The 11,883-nt window shown below is 42.6% G+C and overlaps 2 protein-coding genes across 7 annotated transcripts; one reads left to right on the top strand and one right to left on the bottom strand.

Annotated features, from left to right (window-relative positions):
- Nucleotides 1-759: 759 nt before the first annotated feature.
- On the bottom strand, nucleotides 760-3,634 carry rpp30 (ribonuclease P/MRP 30 subunit). 2 transcript variants are annotated; one of them, XM_026350682.1, is made up of 12 exons: nucleotides 3,447-3,634; nucleotides 2,834-2,892; nucleotides 2,622-2,678; nucleotides 2,483-2,548; nucleotides 2,332-2,403; nucleotides 2,019-2,108; nucleotides 1,790-1,906; nucleotides 1,645-1,674; nucleotides 1,521-1,558; nucleotides 1,270-1,349; nucleotides 1,083-1,175; nucleotides 760-925 (listed from the first exon to the last, which is right to left on the bottom strand). In XM_026350682.1, the coding sequence occupies exons 1-12, from the start codon at nucleotides 3,526-3,528 to the stop codon at nucleotides 885-887; spliced, it is 825 nt and encodes a 274-aa protein (XP_026206467.1). In that variant the 5' UTR covers nucleotides 3,529-3,634; the 3' UTR covers nucleotides 760-884. The 2 variants fall into 2 exon arrangements, with proteins under 2 accessions (XP_026206467.1, XP_026206466.1); XM_026350681.1 differs by lacking the exon at nucleotides 760-925 and having other exon boundaries at nucleotides 932-1,175.
- A 1,595-nt stretch (nucleotides 3,635-5,229) lies between these two features.
- nudt13 (nudix (nucleoside diphosphate linked moiety X)-type motif 13) lies at nucleotides 5,230-11,792 on the top strand. 5 transcript variants are annotated; one of them, XM_026352195.1, is made up of 9 exons: nucleotides 5,230-5,276; nucleotides 6,785-6,953; nucleotides 7,035-7,177; nucleotides 7,475-7,582; nucleotides 7,677-7,783; nucleotides 7,992-8,117; nucleotides 8,309-8,420; nucleotides 8,515-8,669; nucleotides 10,600-11,785. In XM_026352195.1, exons 2-9 carry the CDS (start codon nucleotides 6,862-6,864, stop codon nucleotides 10,789-10,791), a joined length of 1,035 nt encoding a protein of 344 aa, XP_026207980.1. In that variant the 5' UTR covers nucleotides 5,230-5,276; nucleotides 6,785-6,861; the 3' UTR covers nucleotides 10,792-11,785. The 5 variants fall into 5 exon arrangements, with proteins under 5 accessions (XP_026207980.1, XP_026207982.1, XP_026207981.1 ...); XM_026352197.1 differs by having other exon boundaries at nucleotides 5,244-5,897; nucleotides 6,788-6,953; XM_026352196.1 differs by having other exon boundaries at nucleotides 5,244-5,897.
- Nucleotides 11,793-11,883: the final 91 nt, after the last annotated feature.

Here is an 11,883-nt window from a genome sequence, read left to right as displayed (position 1 = left end):
ATTTAAAGTCAGTTGGTAAAAAGCAGTCAAGCTTCGACAGCAACAACGGTAAACTTTTCACTAACAGGGAAAACAGTGCTTTTGTATATTTATACTTTTGTTAAACAAATTCTATATTTTGATGAAGTATTTTTGATCTGACCCATCGGAGCACAGCTTTTGTACAGATTTTAAAAAATAAAACATTTGACTGAAACCTTCTGTGTTCTGCTTGCTTCAAACTAAACCCTGAACCTTGTCTGACAGGCTGCAGCTGATCCATTATATTATGATGTCAGAGTTATCAGACTGAGCCAACTGAGCAGTAATCAATAGCTGATTAGTCACTTTTGTTATTGTTGAATTTTTTCCATGTTTTTGTCCAACAACAACAAATCTTCAAACAAAAGTACGTTTACAGTAAAACTTGACTTTTTACTTTCAGGGGGAGTACTGAACAAGTAATTATGTACATAAAAGTACTAATACCACACTGTGGAAATACTTTATGACAAGTAAAAGTATGAGTATATTCAGGGTCATGAGCTCAGAGTATTCAACATCTCCTCTGATTGGTTCACTGTGATGTCATCATGTTACGTTCAGTGATGCCTTCAGGTGTTAATCAGACATTTTGGTTTGTATCAGACTGATAGATGTTTGTCTTTTACAGACATGTTGGTGAAGTTTTAAATCTAAAATTTAAAGCTGTGCAAAAGTTGTAAACATGTCGACGTCGGACCCGAGCAGCAGAAATGGAACGATGTGGACCTCAGAACCTTCAGAGTTCAAACTGTTTATTCAGTCCAAAAAATAAATCTGTTTAAAGCAGAACTGAGAGAAAACCTGTTGGAAATAAAACTGAAGAACAAATGAGTCCATGTCCCGCCCTCCTCAGCTGTCAATCACTCAGCCAAGTGAGGTCTCTTGGCTGCAGGTGCTTCACCTGTCCAGGTAAAAGAAAAACAGTTTCAGGTACCGGCTGCACAGCTGGAGTCGGAGCCAGCGGTCCTTTATCGACTCATCAGTTTTTAATTAACATGTTTTTGTTTTGTTTTTTTAAAGTAACACGTTTCTTTTTGCACTGTGAACTATGAGCCTACAGAGTTCAGACCGGGCCGGAGCCTCCTGCTGACAGGTCGAGTCGCTGCAGGTCTTCGTGGTGTAGATGATGCCGCTGGCCGTCTTTCTGGTTTCTGACAGACACACAGTGGCGTTGATCCAATAAAAACACAGAGCTCTGCTGTGGCACTAGTACTCAGACTGACGGTAGTAGTATTTAGTACTTACCAGCGTGCAGCAGAACTGATCGACAAGTGGAGGAAATGGCTTCTTTAGCCTCGGCGTCAGACAAACCGAACAACAAACCCCTGAAGAACCACATCAGGAGAACAACACGGTACACACACAGTACTGCAGTATTACACAGAATATACAGAGTACTACATCTACACTCAATGATGTTTCTACAGTACTATAGTTATATAGATGTGATAATACACATAGTATGAAATCTACATGTTACATATACAGAAAGATACAGGTTGGTGATGTCATACGGACCCCGGAGCTCCAGAGCCTGAAGGCAAACATGAGGGTTAGATTTACTCGACTACACTGATCAACATCATCGATTAACACTGAACAGTGTCACTAATCACTTACCTTCTCGGCTGCACTGGACAGGATCACATTCTGAAAGACAAACAGTCAGATTAACACACTGGAAGTGAAGCCTGTGACCTGAAGCTGAGGTCACGGTGAGGTCACAGCTACGGGAGCCTTCGGCGGCAGAAAGAATGAACTGTACCTTCCCTTTGCAGCTCTCCATCAGACTGAGGGCGTTGGCGATGGTGTAGCGTCTCATGGTGGAGTCTCTGATGGCTGCAGAGTAGCAGAGCTCAAACACCACGCCTCGGTCCACGGCCTCAACACACGACACACGTTACTCTCATTAAATATGACATCATGTTGTGTACTACTACAACTACTACTACTTACAATACTACCTGATAATAATAATGAATTAAAAAAATTACCCCATTGACTGGTGCTCTTTTGAAGAAGAAGGGAAGTTTTTCTGTGACTGAGATACAGATGATGTCGATGTCCAGTAACATGCAGGCCGACTGCAAACACAAACACCAGTGGAATATTATCTGAGTAAAAGTACTCAATGTGCAGAGCAACTGTCCGTGTCATATGACATGTTAGTGGATGTTTACTGTTGATGCCTTATTCTGTGAGCAGTGTGGTGGATTTTCGAAGTATAAAGTAGTATAAACACAGAAATAGGACTCGAGTAACTGTACTCAGCAGCCGTGATGTTTGGTGTGCGAGTTGGTATCTTACATGGAAAAGTTTCTCTGTGGTCGGCTGCACAGCGAGCAGATCAAAGCTACGATACTCTGCAGCATTCGGCCTCTGTACACACAAATACATGCAGTTATACACTGCACTACATATGACTTTAACTCAATTTACACATGACACTAAAACTTACAAAGTGGCTGGAGTCTGACATCACCACGGTCAGTCTGTTCAGCACTCTGATTGGACGAGAGCGACCCTGACACAGGTACACAGGTGTTAACACACAAAGTAAACACAGACCTTTTCACCTTTTTTCATCATCATCTTACCTGCACAATGGGCAGCTGATCGATAAGCTCATTGATGGGCTTAGGGGTGGGAATCTCCTGCAAACAGGAAACAAACACAGATTTACAAAATAAAAGGCTAGTGCGCTTGAGTCCAGCCTGTCCCCACAGAGTAATCAGAGCTGAACTGGTGTTTGTGTTTTCCTGCGTGTGACAGTGCTCCTGAATGCAGCACAGCAGGTGAGAGCACTCACCTGTTTCTTCTTGGCTGTGGGTTCAAACCCATAGTTGATGGCGACTGTGGAGAATCCGACTGTGGGAAGAAAGCACGTGATGATTTAGTCTCAATCACTGATTATTTTACATCTATACAATCTTTAAAGTAACACATTTCTGAATAGAGTCTGGTTCAACGTTCGTATATTCAACTTTATTTTAAACCATCTCACATCCAGTCTATTTTAAACGAGAACAGATGAAACTTTAAATGTGAACATTTTGAATAGTCTGGTATCACAGTCTCCTCTAAACTTCTAGTAATTAATATATATCAATAAACTAAACATTACCCGTGTAGTTATGACCACAAACATGTTAAAACTAAAAACTTTCAAATGGCCGTTTTTTGAACAGAGTCTGGTGCAGTGTGTGTTGTCAGCTTCTCGAGGTCTTCACCTGTGCCCTCAAAGGTGAGACCAGTAAAGAACCTGATCCAGCAGGTGTCTCTGGATTACCTGGACTCAGAGCAGAGCTTCTGGACACTCGGAGGTCTAAGGTGCTAACCAGGTTAGCCCTCCGCTTAGCAGCCACCAAACTTCACCTGTAAAACTCAGGTTTTAGTGTTAAACCTGTTCAGAGGAGACTCACGGTGAGCGGCCGTCTCTATCACACTCTGAAGCCGGTTCTTGTCCGTCGTGTAGCTCAGGTTTAAATCCATAAACACAGACATGATGCTGCTGCTGCCTGCTGTCCACAACGCTCCACCACGTGTGTGCAGCCGACCGGCCTGCTGGGAACCGTAGTCCCTCCTCGAACCAGCTTCTTCTTCTTCGTCTTCTTCTGCTTCGGCCTCTTCTTCTTCTTCTCTGAGTTTTTAAGGCAGCCGGCATCCAAAAATGTTGCATCACTGCCACCTGTAGGAAACTTATTGCGTTGCCTTATTCAAATTCTCTTCATGAGTCCAGACGTTCTTAAGAAGTTGAAGACACTTCGTCTGTCGGAGCCTCTACTATTCAAAATATTACTTAAATCAGTCGCCTGTAACCCCCCACCCGAAGTCCTCCATCATGACCCCTCTCTCACGGTTGTACCCCCTACATCCTATATGTTCCACTGTCTCTGGCTCCTGACAGTCTCTGCACATCCCAGTTTCATGTTTCCCTATTAAACGTAATGCACCATTTAAGTTACTCTGTCCTAGTCCTAGTCTGGTAAAAACACTTCTTCTCGTCTATTTGTGCTCCGTCCTCGGTCCTCTCCCACTTTCCTCTGTATTCTATGTAAATGTCTTCCCCTCCTCTCCTGGTCCCGGTCATGCTGCCACTTTCTACTTATGGCCCTCCAGACAATACTCTTCCCCTCAGACTTTGACAATTTAATATCGATGTCTACGTGTTCTTGATTAAAACCTTGCTTGGCTAATTTATCAACTATCTCATTCCCCGTTATGCCTGCATGAGTAGGTGTCCACACAAACCTAATTTCCATGCCCTCACTTACTACCTCTGATGGCATTGTTAACAGCAGGTCCTGCCTGTTCTTAGATGAACTGGACCTAATGCTGCACAGGACAGAAGCAGAATCACTGCATATCAACACCTGACCTGGCCTAGCTTGCCTTATCCATTCCAGTGCCAATACAATGGCATACATTTCCACTGAATATACACTTAAATCCTTCGATGTTCTTTTGAATATGTCCGTTTTATGACTCAACACTGTAACTGCAGCACAGGTTCTGTCAGACCTGGGATCCTTATATCCATCCATATAGACATGGGTGAACCCCGGGTATCGCTGTTCCACGTGCTCCTCCAAACAGCTGCTGTCATTCTGACGCACATGTGCAAATATAATAATATAAGATAAAATAAATCTTTATTGATCCCACAGTGGGGAAATTCAATTATTACAACAGCTCCAAGACAATAGTAAGGTGCAAAAGAATGAAAATAGAAAAGTGTGCAAGAAAAGTGCAAAAATGAAACATGTTACAGTTACAAATTTATTTACAGGCCCAAGATTTACAATTATAGGTATAAACTAAAATAAAACAAACAAACTCCTGAGATGAGACAGATTACTAATGAACTTGTATGTGTACTGTTTGTTACACTGTTGAGTTGTACAGTCTAATGGGAATGAATGATCTGCGGTACCGCTCCTTCTTACACTGAGGGTGGATCAGTCGTCCACTGAAGGAGCAAATAGCAAAAAGACTTTGTTAATATTGTTTTGATTTCGTTTGATTTCTTTTACTATCTGTGTTTTTTCTATTATTGGATATGCAAATACATGATCTGTCTTTTTAATATTCAAATACCACAAACTGATACAATTCTCCACTTTGTGAACGGAGTTCGAACTGGTCTGACGCCAGGGGGCAGGCTACCGGCTGCTGTAGAACAAAAGAGAAGAAGAAGTAAAGCGACTCAGGGTGAAGAAGAAGAAGAAGAAGAAGAAGGATAGTAGCGGCTGGTAATAAATCCACACAAACACTATAAATACACAGAATTTAGTGACAGCTGTGAATCAAAACTTGCTGTCATGACACAGTTAGACTTGTTTTCTTTATCTCTGCTATCTTTCACGGGCTTTGAATTGCATTCGATTTTTTTTTTGCCAAACTCCATTCGAAACCGGCTCATTTTAAGAGACCTCTTCTATCCGTAAACAGATCGGTTAAATGTTAAATACCAGTTCACCTGAGATTCACCGCAAAACTCAAGAATAAAAGAAGAACTCAGAATAAAGCGAATGTCACAAGTGTCCTGTTGTTTCACACTACGATAACTTTTTCTGTCCACACAGTAAATGGAGGAGGATTTTTTCATTCGTTGATGTTTCTGTTCAGCTTGTTTAGTGAAATATGCGCCGAAGTTTTCGGGTGATTCTCTTAAGTCACATAAACGTGTTTTGTTATATTTTAATATGTGTATAGGGTTATGGTGATTTAAATGTAGTAGAGGTGTATGGTTCTTAAAGGGGGTTCGGTACTGTAGTCTGTTTCAACATTCAAAATTCATATCAGTTCAAAATCTCCAGTGTTCTGCCTCCATTCCGAGACCAACCTTGGACATAGAAGACGTGTATGTGAAGGTTAGTCTTTGTGCTAAGCTAGGCTAACAGATTCCCCCTGCTTCAAGTCTTTGTGCTAAGCTAGGCTAACAGATTCCCCCTGCTTCAAGTCTTTGTGCTAAGCTAGGCTAACAGATTCCCCCTGCTTCAAGTCTTTGTGCTAAGCTAGGCTAACAGAGTCCCCCTGCTTCAAGTCTTTGTGCTAAGCTAGGCTAACAGAGTCCCCCTGCTTCAAGTCTTTGTGCTAAGCTAGGCTAACAGATTCCCCCTGCTTCAAGTCTTTGTGCTAAGCTAGGCTAACAGATTCCCCCTGCTTCAAGTCTTTGTGCTAAGCTAGGCTAACAGAGTCCCCCTGCTTCAAGTCTTTGTGCTAAGCTAGGCTAACAGAGTCCCCCTGCTTCAAGTCTTTGTGCTAAGCTGGGCTAACAGTTTCCCCCTTTTTTAAGTCTTTGTGCTAAGCTAGGCTAACAGTTTTGCCCTTCTTCTAGTCTTTGTGCTAAGCTAGGCTAACAGTTTCCCCCTTCTTTAAGTCTTTGTGCTAAGCTAGGCTAACAGAGTCCCCCTGCTTCAAGTCTTTGTGCTAAGCTAGGCTAACAGAGTCCCCCTGCTTCAAGTCTTTGTGCTAAGCTGGGCTAACAGTTTCCCCCTTTTTTAAGTCTTTGTGCTAAGCTAGGCTAACAGTTTTGCCCTTCTTCTAGTCTTTGTGCTAAGCTAGGCTAACAGTTTCCCCCTTCTTTAAGTCTTTGTGCTAAGCTAGGCTAACAGTTTCCCCCTTCTTTAAGTCTTTGTGCTAAGCTAGGCTAACAGTTTCCCCCTTCTTTAAGTCTTTGTGCTAAGCTAGGCTAACAGAGTCCCCCTTCTTTAAGTCTTTGTGCTAAGCTAGGCTAACAGTTTTCCTCTCTGTACAGCAGATGCTCGCCTCCTCCCTGTCTGCAGTCATCAGAACCGTTTCAGTTCAGTTCAGACCGGTTTGGTCCGGTCCAGAATGGCAGCTGTGTTCAGACATCTGAGGATCATCCTCTGTGCCACAAAGTGTCTGCCGTCCCGCTGCTGCTCAGGCTTCATCTCCAGGGCGAGGTTCAGTAACTCAGACACCGATTGGCTGATTCACTGATTGATGATTTGACTAATGTATCGATTGATGGATGGTTCTCTCAGGTACATGAACCGGCTGAAGGAGGACGATGAGGCGTGCCTCGCAGCGCTGCAGAACGGTCACATTTTCCTGTTCCACCGTTTGTCTCCTCTGCTGCAACGCACAGAAAGAGGAACCCTCAAACCTGCACCCCTCGTTACCTCAGGTAGAGAACAGCAGAACCAAGAGGAGAACCATAGTTAGAGACAGATACGTACAGAACCACAGTACCACTGTGGTAGAGGTCTGTGAAAATAAACAGGTACAGAGTCCCAGGTGGAGAACTCAGACACACAGAAAGAGAACCACAAGTAGAGAACCAGATATACTCCGGATTAACCTTAATTAGAACCCAAGGTTCAGAAAGTACAGAATCTTGGGATGTTCACTGACAAAAATGTCATAGAAGCTCGGATAGAGAACGTGTTTCATGTTCTAACACTCTGGATGTTTTGTGGTCCAGATGTGCAGTCAGTCCTGCAAAGACTCTCTTCAGATGGATCCCTGCTGAAGAGATCGGTTCTGATTGGCTGTTCTAAACAGAACCAGGCTCTGTTCTGTCTGGACGTTGGTAAGAACATGTAACACTGAAATTACTGTGGCTGTGGCCTCTGTTCAGTGTGGTTAGCTCTTCACTGACTGTTGGTTCTGTTCTGATGTTGTAGGAGAACTGGATCAGGTGGCAGTAGAAGAACAGTGTGAGGGAAACTTTATGGACCTGAGGAAATCTTTGTTTCTGCTGACAGGAGCAGAGGCGCATCTACTGGCCAAGGTAAGGCATTGCAACAGGACTCTCATTGTCTCTCCAAAGTCGTTTAGGATTATCAAACACTTTTACTTTGAAAATCCTGCAGAAATATCAAATCTCTAAGCACAAAGACTTGATCACAGCTGCACAAGCCGTCTCCAGTGTGTACTTTGGATTGTCTGTATGTTTCATCCATATACTGATCTTGATCCTGATCCGGTCTGTCCCTCAGGGTAAGGCTCTGCTGCGCTGGCATCAAACCAACAGATTCTGTAGCGCTACAGGTCAGCCCACCCACCGCAACCAGGCGGGTAGTCAGAGAGTCTGCAGCAGCAGCGGCATCGTCTACTATCCTTTGGTAAACCAGATCCAGAGCAGATCACATCTAAAGCATATCTGACACTAATCTAAACGAGACTTGAACCAGATCTGCACTTGATCTATAACAAGCACATACATCTGAACCGATCTGACTAGTTTCTAGGTGGTTTCTGAGTGGTCTAACTGGTTCCTTAAGGGTCTTACTGGTTTCTCCCGGTGCTCCGGCAGATGTCCCCGGTGGTGATCGTGCTGGTTTCTGATGGGAAGCGGTGTTTGTTGGGCCGCCAGTCGTCGTTTCCTCGGGGGATGTACAGTGCTCTGGCCGGCTTCTGTGACATGGGTCAGACTCACCTGTTTTAATTGATTACCTGTTTGCTCACCTGGTTTCCTGTCTGTATCCTTGTTTGACCTACCTGTTTGTCTGCTTGTCCCAGGTGAGTCTCTGGAGGAGGCTCTGTGCAGGGAGGTGGCAGAGGAGGTGGGTTTGGAGCTTCAGAGCATCTCCTACAGCTCCTCACAGCACTGGCCTTTCCCTCACAGCTCCCTCATGCTGGGCTGCCACGCCTCTGTCAGCCCCGCCCACACTCAGGTGAGCTCTGCGTATACTGCGTATTCTGATCAGTGATGTAATCCCCACCTTAACCTTGACTAAATGTCAGAACCCAACTCAAACCCTAACCCTAACCCTTGAAACATTATCGTCAGCAAATATATATATTTTCTGATTAACTCCTGTTTACCTCATAAACACCTTAATAACTTAACAATTAACTAATAATAAAGATTAAGGGAAACTTAATTTGTTAAGCGAGGGCATTTCAAATTAAAGCACAAATGAAGGGTTCTCCGTGATTTTGATTACCTTTGGTAAATTAAAAGGTAATTAATGTTATTTTAGTAAAACGATATCAATTAGAGTTAAGGATTTATTCAATTCAATTCAATTTTATTTGTAGAGCGCTTTTTACAATTGACATTGTCACAAAGCAGCTTTACACAACCAAAGAACAGTACATGAACAGTGAATGTGTATGAATCATAATAATCAGATTGTCCCTGATGAGCAAGCCGAGGGCGACGGTGCCAAAGAAAAAACTCCCTGAGAAGGCAACAGGAAGAAACCTTGAGAGGAACCAGACTCAACAGAGAACCCATCCTCATATGGGTGATTACATGCTGTGTAGGCAGCAGGCAGTCCAGTACAACAGTTAAAGTCTTTAAGTTAATGTGGAGTCCAGTTAGTTATTGCAGGCTCTGGTAGACTTGTAGGAAATTCCAGTCCTGGACTATCGAGTGTTGAGTCGAGACCTCAAAGATACAGCTTCCGACGTCCGCTGAGGCAAAGACCGACATCATAGTAGTGTGTGACCAACTCCAGTCTCCAAACGCATCCCATAGGGGCCATGCGGTGGATCCAAGCAACGAGATCTCCATCCAGACGTTAGGCACCAGGACAAGTTAGACAGGTCCAGAAGGCAAAGGGTGGAATGACGTGTAGCTTGACAGAGAGACAGGAAGAGGGAAATAGAGAGGGAGAGAAAGAGAGAGGACAGATGGCAGTTACATATGATCACAGTCAGATAAAGTTTGAGGTGAATGTATATTTAGAATAGTGCAGCAGGGACTCCGGCAGGACTAATTATGACAGCCTAACTAAAAGGGTGGGTTCAGAAGAAAACACAGACATGAGGGCGCACTGGGAGCAACCGAACACTTCACCATCAACAAACCTGAGTGATCAGTGAGAGTTGGGAAGACAGCATCTAAACATCCCAGTTCACCATAATGCTCTACGTCCATGAGTCCTTCCCAGATCTATTTACTCAACTGCTTGACTAAATAAATAGGTTTTCAGCCTAGACTTAAACAGTGAGACTGTGTCTGAGTCCCGAACGCTATTTGGAAGGCTATTCCATAACTTTGGAAAATTGAACATTTATGGAAACTAATTGTGTCAAAAATGTTCACCTTCATCCAGCTAATTAATAACTTAGTTATTAATTACTAAGTATTAAATGTTAAGTAAATACTTTAATAAATACTTTACTTTAAATTTAAATTGTTTATTAAGGGTTTTCAAAATAATGTAATGTTTAAGTTTAATTTAGCATGGTGAGAATCCATTATACACACAGAAAACAATTAATTAATTTGGTTGATAAGGAAAAAGTGAATCAGATATTTAAATGTATGTCGGTGTGTGTCATTATGTTTCCAAATTAAAAGAGATATTTGTATTAAATTTCTATAATATAATTATATACCATAAAAAGAGCTTCATAATTAACAGAGTTGTGAAACAAATCTTAAACATTCACATGTCAGTTGGGGAAGTTACGTGGTTATTCTGTGTCCCTTTATTTGTTTGTTAATGCCTTTTCAAATTAAGGTGTTTTGAGGGGTTTAAAAAAAACATTCAGTAGATCCCTTTGGGACAAACCAGACAAACACAGTTTAGAAAATTAGAGGGACACCCGAGCAGGTAGAAGTTGTCGTGTGACCTGCTGTTTCCTGTGCAGTTACAGGTGGACCACACAGAACTGGAAGACGCTCGCTGGTTCAGCCTGGAGGAAGTCACCTCCGCCTTGAAGGTGAAGACTCCCCCCAGCAGAGGCGACCCCCCCATCCTGTGGCTTCCACCAAAACAAGCCATCGCCCACCGCCTTATCACTGAGTGGGTGCAGAGTAAGGTTCAGAACTCAGAGTGCTGAGAACCAGAGCCCAAGACGAGGCAGACTAAAGCTGAACGGGGTTTAGCTTTTTGTCTGTGCCCCAGAACTCCAGTAGTGTCAGATTGTGGATCTGGTTCTGACTGGATCAACACAGTTCATTGTTCGTTTTAAAATATTTTTCCTGTAAACACTTTGTGCCTGTAGCCGTCGTCTTCTCAAAGTGATAAAGTAACGTGGACGCAGAAGTGAAATGTGACGATGTCACTGGTGCTTTTTACTGTTTCAACATGTCTGAATGTTCTGATAATTTAAATAATGTCCTGCTCTCAGTGAGGAGACAAACTGAATGGCAGCAGGACAGAAAATGAAAAAGTGATGAGTTGATAAACAACAACATGAGAGACTTTAAACCACATGCTGCAGTTTCCTCATAACAATCGTTTCTCCTGTTCGTTTCTCCTGTGTCGACGGCAAACTTTTATGATGAGTGAGAAACTGAATCTGCCTTTCCTGTATCATGGTGCCTTAATCCGACATCAGCTGTGTCTCCGTTATGTCTCTGGATGGTTTTAATGTTTTCAAATTTACTGTTTAATCTCTTATCTGTGTTAATGGTAATAGATTCTCACAGGAAATGACTGCTCAGACTGTATAAATCAGTATTTAACCAACTGTAAAACACAGCATCTACCTCTGAGTGATTTTACTTTGTTTTTGAATTAAAGTGAAAAACATTAATCACATCTGATACTGAGACATTTTCATATTTCAGCTGCTGTTTTCTTCATCCGGATCTTAAAAAAGAACTTGATGTAATATACTGTAAATACAGAACTGGGAGCTGATTTTTTTATGTCTGTCATGGTTTATAGGAACAGAGAAATGGTTTCAATGTGCTTCTGGTAGGAATCAAATCCAGAGTTTGCTTCGTTTCCCTGAGGCTTCAGTTATATAGATAACTGACAAACTCATTAGTTCTCTGGCTGTAATCAAGTAACAATCAGTTCAGACTGAGAACAATTTTAAAAGTTTGTTTCCAGCCGACAAAGATGCAGACTGGACTAACTGACACAGTCAGAGATTCTTTCTATGTCAACAGGTTGGTTCATATTAAAAACCGGTTGAAATATT

This window comes from Anabas testudineus, chromosome 19 (assembly GCF_900324465.2).
Source record: "Anabas testudineus chromosome 19, fAnaTes1.2, whole genome shotgun sequence".
Classification (NCBI taxonomy): domain Eukaryota; kingdom Metazoa; phylum Chordata; class Actinopteri; order Anabantiformes; family Anabantidae; genus Anabas; species Anabas testudineus.
This window is presented reverse-complemented; position numbering and strand designations above follow the sequence as displayed.

Excerpts from the sequence above, each read along its gene's own strand:
- rpp30 (XM_026350681.1), bottom strand. The coding sequence starts at position 3,528 with ATGTCTGTGTTTATGGATTTAAACCTGAGCTACACGACGGACAAGAAC. Across the intron at positions 1,559-1,644 it reads TGTCCAGTGCAGCCGAGAAG|GCTCTGGAGCTCCGGGGTCC; the intron begins GTAAGTGATTAG and ends GTTTGCCTTCAG. Across the intron at positions 1,176-1,269 it reads ATCAGTTCTGCTGCACGCTG|AAACCAGAAAGACGGCCAGC; the intron begins GTAAGTACTAAA and ends TGTGTCTGTCAG.
- nudt13 (XM_026352198.1), top strand. The coding sequence starts at position 6,862 with ATGGCAGCTGTGTTCAGACATCTGAGGATCATCCTCTGTGCCACAAAG. Across the intron at positions 6,954-7,034 it reads GGCTTCATCTCCAGGGCGAG|GTACATGAACCGGCTGAAGG; the intron begins GTTCAGTAACTC and ends TGGTTCTCTCAG. Across the intron at positions 8,421-8,514 it reads GGCCGGCTTCTGTGACATGG|GTGAGTCTCTGGAGGAGGCT; the intron begins GTCAGACTCACC and ends TGCTTGTCCCAG.